This window comes from Giraffa tippelskirchi, chromosome 12, assembly GCF_054371585.1.
Source record: "Giraffa tippelskirchi isolate mGirTip1 chromosome 12, T2T-mGirTip1v1.2.pri, whole genome shotgun sequence".
NCBI classification, from domain to species: domain Eukaryota; kingdom Metazoa; phylum Chordata; class Mammalia; order Artiodactyla; family Giraffidae; genus Giraffa; species Giraffa tippelskirchi.
The window spans coordinates 107,275,405-107,287,733 of NC_137286.1; the positions used below are offsets into that span (position 1 = coordinate 107,275,405).

The window sequence follows — 12,329 nt, forward strand, 5'->3', positions numbered from 1 at the left end:
TGTTCTCAGTATTTTGTGTCTCAACTTACCTTCTCCCCACAACAACCCCACAGATATGCTGCTTCCAGCCCATAGGTAAGGAAACCAGGCAAAGAGAGGCTGCAAATCCAGCCCAAGCCACATGGCTACTTAGAAGAGGGAGGAAGAGAACCCAGGTAGTCTTGGAGCCCATCGTCTTAACAACAGAGCTAACATCAGAGATGAATTTGGTAAGATTTGTTCACTTATCACATAGAGAGAGGCTGCAAAATCCCCTCTCCATATGCTAATAAGAACAGGATAGCTCAGGGGCACACAGGGTAACCTTTCAAGTTCTACCAAAACTTATACTTGGCCTTGAGACTGTCATCAATCCTCCTCTTATGCTGATACATCATATAACCAATATTCTTAGATTTAAACTATATTCTATTAAACTATTATTTGTTGAAATGGATGAGATAAAAGCCCACTGAAGCCATTTGTTGTTCTTTATAATGAAAAGCTCAGGTAGAAAAAGGGAACAAGAGGATACTCAGCTAAAGCACTGTATTACATTTCTTCCCTTAACACTAATTTCTCAAAAGATAAATGAGTATGTAAATTATATATATCTACCTTGAAATAATTAATTATCCTTGACAACTTAAAAGAATATTTTGACTCTTTTAGAATATTTTCTGAAACTAAACTGAGCTCTTTTATATATATATATTAAATTTAGAGAATTATTTGCAGTCATTAAAAATTTAACTATATTTAAGTTTACCACTACACTTCCTTCCTTAGACGTTCATAATTTAAACACCGTTTAACTTTATTTATTATTTATTTTTTTAACTTTAAAATTATTGATTTTCTCAGAAGTATATGATGATTCTAATCTTCTGATATTCTGATAAGCTACAAAGATCAGCTGAGAGTTAGCAACACTTTTAAAGAACTACTAATATGAAGTTGGGGCTTCTCTGATGGCTCAGTGGTAAAGAATCCGCCTGCCAATGCAAGAGATGCAGGTTCGATCCCTTGGTCAGGAAGATCCCCTAAGAGAAGAAAATGGTAACTCTCTGCAGTATTCTTGCCTGGACAGAGAAGCCTTGAGGCTATAGTCCATCAGGTCTCAAAGAGTCAGACACGACTTAGTGACTAAACAACAACAGCAACAAATATAAAGCTGAACAGATAATATAGTACTTTTTGATATCAGTTATATACAGGCATTGAATGATATTAATAGAATGAGAAAATGCTCTACTAATAAATCAAATCACAGCTTCATTACAGAATATAATGATATTTAGGCAACAGTGTTATAAATAAGATATTTGCAATGAAAGCCTGTACTGTATGTACTTAGTCGCTCAGTTGTGTCCGACTCTTTGTGACCCCATGGACTGTAGCCTGCCAGGCTCCTCTGCCCATGGGGATTCTCTAGGCAAGAACACTGGAGTAGGCTGCCATGCCTTCCTCCAGGGGATCTTCCCAACCCAGGAATCAAACCCAGGTCTCCCGCATTGCAGGCGGATTCTTTACCATCTGAGCCACCAGGGAAGCCCATGAATACTGGAGTGGGTAGCCTATCCTTTCTCCAAGGGTCTTCCTGAACCAGGAATCAAACCGGGGTCTCCTGTGTTGCAGGCAGATTCTTTACCAGCTGAGCTACCAATGAAAGCCTAATTTATGGCAAATTACACACAGAATTAAGATGCATTGATTAAATTTACCAGCTACCCTCTATGTGGCACTAGGAAATAAGATGCACCGCCCTGCATCTATCTCATTCAGATGTTCAACGACATCTTCAACATCCACATGTGGACAGCAAGGGATGATAGGCATACTACAAGAAACACTTAGAGAAATACTTTTCTCTGACACAAGGGGACAAATTATTTAACCCATTATGGATTTTATAATTTAAAAAATCTCACCATACTCCATAAAGGAGTTTTTGTGTATATTTCACTCAACAGTCAATTTTATGTCCATCGACATACGAATGGATAAAGATGTGGTACTTATATACAATGGAACACTACTCAGCCATAAAAAGATCAAAATAATGCTATTTGCAGCAACATGGTCAGATTAGATTATCATGCTAAGTGAAGAAAGTTGGACCAAGATAAATACCACATGATATGTATAACTTATATGTGGAATCTAAAATATGATATAAATGAACTTTAATGAAACAGAAACAGATTCACAGACCTAGAAAACAGATTTGTGACTACCAAGGAAGAGGGGGACTGGGAGAGGGATGAAGTAGGAGTTTGAGGTTAGCAGATGCAAACTATCACGTACAGAATGGATAAACAACAACGTCCTAGTGGGAACACAGGCAATTATATTCAATATTTGGTGATAAACCATAATGGAAAAGAATATGAAAAAAAGACAGCAAGTTCCAAATTACTATGACTCCAATTAAACTTGGCAAATGATATGTATTAAAAACATTTGAATTATGTATACTGTAAACCATAATAAAAATACTACTATGATACCTCTGAGCAAAAAAATTTAATATTTAGCTAATTTACCTAAATAAAATTTAGCTTATGTTAAATAATTCCAAAAGCTCTATGCATGCTCAAATCTGTATTGTAAAAAGTCTGCATGAGTTGCCAAGTATTTAACTAAGCTTTATATTTTAACTTGGAATAATATTTCATTACCTAGCTCCAAAACATCTGAAGGATTAAGGTGTAAATTCTTATTGCAAAATTGATTCACCTTCCTTTCCAATACTGTTGCATCTTTTATTTGTGAATACTTCCGAATGTAGAAGTGGCAAGGATGTATTACATGGCTTACAAAAACTAGCTCTGGAGAACCTGCATGAGAATTTTCAAACCACATTAATAAACCAAAAGTTAGGAAATAATTCACAAAAACTGAATGCAGTATCTTCTAAAAGAATGTGTCCTGTAGCACTGAAAACTCTAGAATACTTAGGCCTCATAAAAGAGTAACCCCAATCCCAAATAGTAACCAAACTGATAAATAAATTCCACTTTCACAATTTCTTTAGCAACCTGAATTGTGAACACTTGCAAAATATGTTAAATAAGTGGAATTGAAGTTCACATAGGTACCTAAGTTAGTTAGGTACCAGAGTCAGAGTACATGCTATAACTCTACTGCATTACAACAAAGCTTCAGAATTTATTCATAAACATAATTAGAGCTCAGAACCCCAATGACAATGATGTTTCTAGTATTGCTACAAAATCCTGTATAAACTACACAAAAACTGAAGGAACCAATAATTAGCTCATGGCTGCTTTGACTCCTAGATCTTACCAGGCTAGAGAAGTATGAAAAAATGTCTGGGAAAACCAACATAGTGAGCAGCATTTAGAGGGAGATGTGTATGTTTTGGTGGAAGTAAGGGTGGGGTAGAATAAAAAAGACAGGTAGAAACTTTTTTCATACAGCAATAATTAAGCCAAGTGTTTTTACTGATATGAAAAGATCTCCAGAGTATAATGTTGAGGAAGGAATTAAGGGGCTTTCCTGGCAGTCCAGTGGTTAAGACTCCACGCTTCCATTCCCAGGGGCACAAGTTTTATCCCTTGTCAGGGAACTAAGATCCCACGTGCTGCATAGCATGGCCAAAAACAGAAAAAGAAAAAAAGAAAGAAAAAAGAGAAAGGAAGGGAAAGAACACAGCAGTGTGTATGCAAGCTATGTTTTATGTGCAAAAACAAAAACTAAGAGTCAGAAAAAAAATATATGTGTATTTGTTCAAATATGCATAAAGAAACTCTAGAAAGGAGGAACAGACTAAATGGAATGGGAGTAGGTTAGGGGAAAAGGGTCACAGGGTATTTAATATATTTAATTTTTAAACAATGCAGATGTTCTAATAAATCTAGTAAAAGTGACTAGGAGGAAGTGAAGTATAGACACAAGATAAAAAACTGCACAAATAGGTACATTTTACCTATCCAATACAGATCATGAAGAATAACACTCATACTGAGGATGAGGTAAAGCAATATGTATGTGTTACTGGGGAGACAGCTGAGGGAAGTGTTATAAATTTCAGAAATGTTTTTGCCAATAACAGCCAGGATTTTTAACATTAAAAAAGAAGTTTTTGGAATTTCTTTGGCAGTCCAGGGGTTAGGACTTAAGAGCTCTCACTGCCACAGGCCTGGGTTCAATTCCTGGTGGAGAAGCTAAGATCTCACAAGCCTTGGAGCACAGCAAAAAAACAAAGAAAGAAAAGTTTTAGTTATTAATACAATTCATTTTACTGTTTCACTCTCCGTAAGTTACTTTATAACTTCATACTTTATATACATTTATATATAACTTAATACTCTGCTACATCAAGTTCAGAGTTGTTAAAGTACCTGTTTTTGATCCAAAAGAAACAGATGACTTTTTCTGAAGAGGCTTTTTTGGATATCTAGGTGTCTCAACAAAATAATCTGTGAAGCATGCTTCATCAAAACAGGAAATAAAGGCAACTATGTTAGTTTTATTATGTTGATAATGGCATACTTAACATATTGTATAAGAAGCTATACTTGAATTTGGCAAAATACTGGATTGGTTAAGACCCTTGTGTATCAGCAGGCAAATAGTTTTCTTAACTTACTGAGATAACCAATGATAATAATAATATAGTGGAAAAAACAGCTTGTTTTTTTTTTGTTTTTTTTTTTATCATTCTGCGAAGTCAACCAACAGAACAGATTGGGAGTGGGGGCGGGGGGGAAGGAGAAGAAAACCAAAGCTGATCTTGAAAGTGGCCCTAAAGACGACTGACAGTGTTACTACACCCAGCAGTATCTCATTGACATTGATGGTGAGAACACCAACACTAGCAATCTAATCAAACAATCATGATACATTTAAATGCTATGAAATAGATGCTTCTATATATTACCCGGCTCTCCCACTTCACTATTGGAGTCACCAGAAAGCCCAATATTCATGATAGTTCATTTTTATAAAGGATTGCATCTCAGAACAAAAGTTTAGGATATTTTGTTCTTAAATTTAAGGACAAAGTCATCAGACTGCTTCTACTAAACCATTTACTTATAGTATTTTCATCTTTTATAGAGGTTTGTATGTGGAATGCTAAAAAATCAAATACACTAACTAAATCAAATATTAGAGTTTAGCTATATTATTGCATTAAAAATAAAAATTATCCTAACTTTGGAAAATGTGAAAGGAGTGGCATGGGATCAACAGATTTACTCATAATGAGATGTAAGATAATAGACATACGTTTGTTAAGGTCAGGGACAAACACGTATTAATTTTGCTTCCAATTCCAGACATCATTTATTGTTTCCCTGTTTTTGTATTTTTACTCACTTTCCAGGTTTTCTTCAATAATTTCTTCAATGATCACATCAGGGCTAGATCCCACCTCAGGTAGAGCAGCAATGGTTTTAGGGAGTGTTGCTGCAACAACCTCTTTCTGTGGCTGGAAGTTAGCTTCCAAATGCACATCATTGGTTTCCCATTGTGAAGAAGTCAGTGGGGCTTCATTAGTTAGGACAGAAATGTCAACCTTTTTCTTTTCTAGTGATAGGTATGTACCACTATGAGAAAATTCCTTTTTACAGTTGTATTTCTTTTGACCATTCTTTTCCATTTCACTTTCTTGAGGATCACATCTGTTTAAAAATACAGAGGCTACTTTAAATCATAATTTTTTAGATCTACTTTAATACCATTTCCTTTCCACATTACAGTACTGTGACACATACAAAGAGTTAAAGTTGTACAGGTGTCCCACGGGTATTTTTAAAAACAGCAACACTGAAATAATTTACGTACTATAAAATCTGGTAATTTCTACTAAATTTAGAGTTGTGTAACCATCACTATAACTTCATTTTACAACATTTCCATTATCCCAAAAGAAACTTCTGCCCATTCCCAAGGAAGTCCACAAGTTTTAAAAGGTCAGTAACAGAAAATCAATGAGAAGTTGAAGAAAGAACTTGCCATAGTCATGTCACAACTATCTGATCCTAAAAGAAGAGTGGAAATGGTTTTCAATTTTAATTGTTCAAACTTTGATTTGGCTTTGGTGTTTGATTTTAAATTATGCTAAGATTATTTCTCTCAATTCACTAGCTTAAAAATAAAGTGTAGGAAGCAATGAGAGGTACAACCCTGAGACAATTTCTAGAAACCTACATCAAAGGTTAAAATGATGATTAGTCTGAATCCTTTGGGTATGATTATTCAACAGCCACTAACCTGCAGCTGATATTCACTTCACTATTTTTATTTTTATTTATTTTTATTTTTTATTTTTGTTCATTCACACTCTTTTAATCCCTCAGCCCCCATAAAATAAACATTCTAAAGTGTAAGCAGTGGGAAATCATGTAAACTCTGCAGATATAGAAAATAAATTAGTTTCTTTCAAGACTTGGGGGAGGTCCTTTTCCTGAACATTAGCTGCTACTGCTGCTGCTAAGTCGCTCAGTTGTGTCCGACTCTTCGCGACCCCATGGGCTGCAGCCTACCAGGCTCCTCCGTCCATGGGATTTTCCAGGCAAGAGTACTGGAGTGGGTTGCCATTGCCTTCTCCATTCACTCCCTATTTTTCTATCTTCACAAATCCACACAGATAAAAGCTATCAAATCTACAAGTATAGAAATTTTATCAAAGAAATGAGACTGAGTCTCAGAAGCCTTTATTCTAGTTAACCCATGAAAATTTTAGCTTCTTCACAGATCACCATATAAGAAGCCAAATAAAATCAGAAATAAGAACCTACAAAGCCAACTGAATTCAGCAGACTTATTTTATCTGTCTCTTAATACATGTTGACTAAAGGTCCAAATACCTCCTAAGTATACATATACGTACACAACTTTGTAAATCTAAAATATTTCTTTTTATACAACTCTTATCTGACCTTACTGAGACATTTAACATTGTCAACCAACTCCTGCCTCACAAATCCCTCCTCCTTTGACTTCTAGAGTATCACTCTCTCCTGCTCCCTCTTCGTTTCCTTTGGCTTGCAAGTTACTCTTTCCCTGTCTTGAAATGTAATATTTTTCAAGGGTGCTGTCCTTGACCCACTTCAATATCTCTTTTCACTATGCAAACCCATTCTTTAATTACTACCTGTCATCAGTAGAGGCAGGCTACAGTGATACTTTCCCTAAAATCTAGGAAGAAATTTAAAAGACTTCTGAGTTAAACTTAAAACCATGGCAAGATCAGTACAGAGGCTTAAAAATAATACCTTTTGGTATTAAAAATATTTGACAGCAACCATATTCAAGTTATGAAAACATCTAGAAGAATGTACTGACTGGAAAGGATGATCATCCATGAAAGTGCAGAAAGTCAAGTCACAGAGGCATACAGGGGCCAGGGCTCCAAGTGTGGGCAAGATGACTGAAGCCAAAGGCCTGGTACTCGAGGCCTCTGGCAAGGTCTTCCCTGTGGGGTCAAGGAACACAGCAGGCTGACTAGTACCAACACTCTTCACAGCTATTTGATAAATATCTTATTCCCTTTATTCCAAAAACACCGTGAAGCAACTTCTGATGATTTGGCTTTCTGTGTCTGTTTGGATATTGGAAAAGAATGCCAACCTAAGTATTCTATTAATAGTCCCTGTGGCAATACTATCTGCCCCTTAAGTTAATAAACTGGCATTTGGATCATGTTTTAGTTTTGTGAACTTGGCTTATATGAATTTACCTGGTTTAGAGTAGATCTGCTCATGTCTGTTTCTGAGCTTGTAATGCTGTGGACCAGGCCCTCACTAGTTCCCCAAAGTAATGAATGTGATGCTTGTTAAGGGATGATTTCCCGAGGAGCCATACCACCTTCAAATGAATAAACTTATTTTCTTTTGGGGATTTCTAAACCATTTATATTCTGACTACTCCTAAACCAAGAATCAAATCCTGTAACTTCCCTCCAGAGGTTTCTCCTCAGATACCTAGTAAACAACAGGAACTCAGCATATCCCACTATCTTCCCCTCCCAACTTTTCTTTGTATATTTCCAATCTTGGTGAGTAACACCACAATTTATCACCTCAGTCACCAAAGATACACCTATAAATCGTTGGAATGCTTCCCTTTTCCTCATTCCTCACACTGAAATGATTACTAAGTTTCACCACTTTTCTCTATTTAGCATTTGTCATTACCTATTCCTTTCCAGTGCTACTACCTACATATGGTTTCTCATCATTTGCTAGGCCATATAATATATATATATAAATATATATATATATATATATAAAATATATAATATCATATGCTAGGTCATATAATAACCTAAACCATCCTTCAGCCTCCAGCCTCATATTCTTCCAAAAACTTCTCTATGGTCATTAGAGTTACCTTTTACAAATGTAACCTGATTACTTTTACTTTCATTCTGAAAATCTTTTAATGGCTATTATTTACAGCTGTGCTATCCAACATAACCTTCTGCGATAATGAAATTATGCTGCACTGTCCAATATGATAGTCACTAACCAAATAGAGCTACTGAGCACCTGAAATGTGGCTAGTGCAACCGAAGAACTAAAATCTTCATTTTATTTAGTTTTAATTTATGTTTAAATTTAAATAAGCACACATGGTTAGCAGTTACCATATTGGGTAGCACGGGTCTAGGAAATAAAGTTCAAACACCACCAGAGCATACAAAGTTTTTAGGATTCAGTCTCTATGTATCCTCTGTCAAACAAAATTCTACATGCAGGTTCCTGAACACAGTATACTATCTCACTGCCCATAAATTTCTTTCTGCTAAGATGCTGCCTCCCTACTGTTCTCCCTTGCAATTGCTACTCATTTTTCATGAATGGGGGAAAATCAAATCTGCTCTTTCCAAGTTCCCTGGTACCCTGCAAAGAACTGATCATTCCCTTCTTTTGCATCTCCATTATACTGCACATTTTACTATCAAAGCAATTATGTACTTTACTGTTTACATATGTCATTCTTTATTTACTGTAACTTCTCTGCATAAATCTCAATATCTAGGCTGTTATGTCTCAGTGGTAAAGAATCTGCCTGCCAATGGAGAAGATGCAGGAGACGAGTGTTCAGTTCCTGGGTCTACAAGATCCCCTGGAGAAGGGAATGGGTACCTACTCCAGTATTCTTGCCTGGGAAATCCCATGGACAGAGGAGCCTGACAGGGCTACAGTCCATAGGGTTGCAGAGTCAGACATGACTGAGTAAACACTTTCACTTTTCAACAATTAGAAGCTAGTACATCAGTGTTCAACACTGGCTAAATAAACAAATCTCAAAGATGACACATACATCATTGAATACTAATCCTTTCTAGGTCTTTTAATTTTTAAATATTTTATGTAGCATTAATTTACAGAAACCATTTTGCCCTTACAGTATTTTTCAGCTTTTGAATCAACAACGTTATACTAAAGATCAATTTTTCTGTTTGATCTAATATTTCTGTGCCTTAGACCATACCAGACACTAATGGCATGCTGCCATTCTTATAAATATTTACCTTGTTGAATCCTCAAATTCAATCTTTCCCATACTGTTGAACATACAGATGATCTCACTGCAATTCATATTCAACCTAAAATTAAATACTGAGCATAAAAAGTGTTCTAGTACAAGTTTATTACTGTCTCTAATAAAAATTAGGTAACATTAAAAACTCTGAAAGAGCATTTAAATAACTTTTTAATTCATAAGTCACACTTATTTTAATTTGGTTGCTAATCTGGGAAATATTTTTGACCCATATTTTCAATTTATAATTGCTTGTTATTTTAATAAATCTAGGTTCTAATACATTTTTATACTTAATTATCAGACTCTTCTGAATTATAGCTTACTTTTATACGAATTACAAAATTACTTACTTGGGAGAGTTCCTTAGTTTTAGGGAGCTGACTTGTGACAATTCACTCTCAAATGTTAACTTCAAAGTCCGGATAATCTAGAATCAAAAGAGAAGTATTGCTCATATGTGCATTTTGTTTTGTTACAAATACTGTTGAAACAGAGTAAGATTTTAGAGGGAAAACTATATTCTTTAGGTATTTCACTAATGTGCTCAGGGTTTGATTTTAGGCAAGCAAAGGGAGGGATGCAAATTTCCCTAAAAAAATTTAAAATCTTTTGGAGATATGTATTAAGATACAACAACAAAAGATAACAACTAATTAATAAATGGGATACAGCTACATGATCAGGGAAAATTCTGATCACATTCGTTGTGCACCTGCACTGTTGTCCTCAAACGTTTCTCTCTTTTTCTGCCCCCATCTTCCTAATGCGGCTAACTAGGGTAAAGACCAAATTTTACTTTTTTTCACCTCCTAATGTTTCATGTATAATACACAGGAATAGACTACTACTGTTCTTGTAACTACAGCTAGATGGAGGCCTGGTCAAGTAAGACGGTGCAAAATCTTTACAAGTTCAAGACTTTGGAAGCAAGTAAACCAAGAGCTTCTATTTTACACCTCACTTCAGTCCAAACATCTGATTATCTATGGGGAATGAGGTCCTGAAGATTCCAAGACAATAGAGTAGGATCTATACATCAAGGGAACAAGACAGAAACTAGCAAAGAGGACTGATGGTAACCCTTTCCTGGCAAACAATCTCACAAGAAACATGTTTCTGTTTTTGCCCAACTCGAGGCACAAGAAACATGTTTCTATTTCTGCCCAACTTGAGGCACATGATTAGATGACAGGACAGGGCTGAAGCACCTTGTTTCCTGACACACACCTTCGGGGGCTGGGAGAAAAACTCAAATAGCATTTTGATAAATTTTTAAGAGTTGATAGTCATACCTGTCTATAAAAATAGAGTCCTATTTATTTTGCTACTCTTATTTGTTCTTGTTTTTTATTCAAGTGTCCTAGAAACAACTTTCGACTTAATGTCATCCTACTTGTTCTCAGATTGTGTGTTATAAAGACTTTACTGCACCATTTTCCTAAGTGGCAAATAATAATAAAAGGCCAAACAAAGTTATTAATGTTTATCTTAGAATTTAAATGCCTAAGAATTCTAAATTGATGCCAATAAAGTTAGGATAATCTGAAAAGCAAATTCTTGCAGTTAAGTCAGATATTATTCCAAAGCAGGTAAAGTAAGCTACCACAGAAATAATTCACACTACGAACTATTAAAATTACCTGATTTAGGTCACAATATATCCTTAGAGAAGGCGCAGATTTTAATTCTCTTGCTATCTTCATAGCTGCATCCAAATCTTTTTTTTTTGCTTCAATGTAGCTTTTAGTCACTATTATTTTTGATAAATAATTGTCTGTATTTCTTACTAATTCTTCACACAGGCTCTTCTTCCTTCATTTAAAATAAAGTTATTTTTCAATATTTCATAAACAATTTTATGAAAGCAAATTTATAACTCAAAAGTATGAAAAGGTAATTTCAGTTTCATGAACTTAAATTTTAATATGGTTAATGAGGCATTCAACTGAACTGAAATCTATTATAGTTGAAAGCTATTTATATGTAACCAGAGAAAAAGTAACTTTTGTAGAAGAATATAGTTATGTTCCAGATACAGGTGTCACAGAACTGCAGAGGTAAGACAAACCCTAGACGAATCTACCACTTTTAAAAGGAAGAGAAATCCTGGCTATCTTGCAGTCACTGTGCCATTACAAAGACATATCTGTTTTTATTTCTCACGAGGATCTACCTGCACATTTTAAAATTTCATAAGCAGATACATATTACATGAATTTGAAATAAGACTTTAAAATAGACTTCACCAAACCAAAACTTAGGTATCAATTAACTATAATCTTCAAAGCTATCAGTTATGAAACTGAAGAGTTATTCCTTCATTACTCAAAAATTTTTGTACCTATAGTGGAATTACAGTATGGAAATTAAGATATTTTGTACCAAAAATTATTGCTCATTTTATTCATCTTGTAAATAAATAAAATGAATTCCTCAAAATCAAATCTGGCCTCACAAAAGGGGAGTTTGCCACACTGAAGAGTAATAAGAATGTGCCACAGGCTCTGCAAGGACTTCCCTGGTAGCTCAGATGGTAAAGAATCTGCCTGCAATGCAGGAGACTCAGGTTCAATCCCTGGGTCGGGAAGATCCCCTGGAGAAGGGAATGGCAACCCACTCCAGTATTCTTGCCTGGAGAATTCCATGGGCAGAGAAGCCTGGTGGGCTACAGTCCATGAGGTCGCAAAGAGTTGGACACAACTGAATGACTAACACACACACACGCTCTGCAGGTGAAGAAGTATTCCAAAAACTTTTTAGTAATTACATATACAATTTATGAAAATCATTTATTTAGGCGATAAATGGTCACTTTGATAAGTTTC

At 35.3% G+C, this 12,329-nt stretch overlaps 1 protein-coding gene across 7 annotated transcripts in view; it reads right to left on the minus strand.

Annotated features, from left to right (window-relative positions):
* The window catches only part of RNF17 (ring finger protein 17), a 118,082-nt gene that overhangs the window by 68,621 nt on the left and 37,132 nt on the right, over positions 1–12,329 (minus strand). For 4 of the 7 annotated variants that reach the window (XM_081549199.1, XM_081549195.1, XM_081549197.1 and 1 more), the window contains 6 exons: positions 11,145–11,316; positions 9,855–9,931; positions 9,491–9,565; positions 5,326–5,630; positions 4,347–4,436; positions 2,661–2,819 (listed from right to left, as the gene is read on the minus strand). In XM_081549199.1, the coding sequence (XP_081405325.1) occupies positions 2,661–2,819; positions 4,347–4,436; positions 5,326–5,630; positions 9,491–9,565; positions 9,855–9,931; positions 11,145–11,316 (878 nt within the window). Of the gene's footprint in view, positions 1–2,660; positions 2,820–4,346; positions 4,437–5,325; positions 5,631–9,490; positions 9,566–9,854; positions 9,932–11,144; positions 11,381–12,329 lie in introns of all 7 variants that reach the window. The other 3 variants (XM_081549200.1, XM_081549198.1, XM_081549201.1) reach the window with 2 other exon arrangements.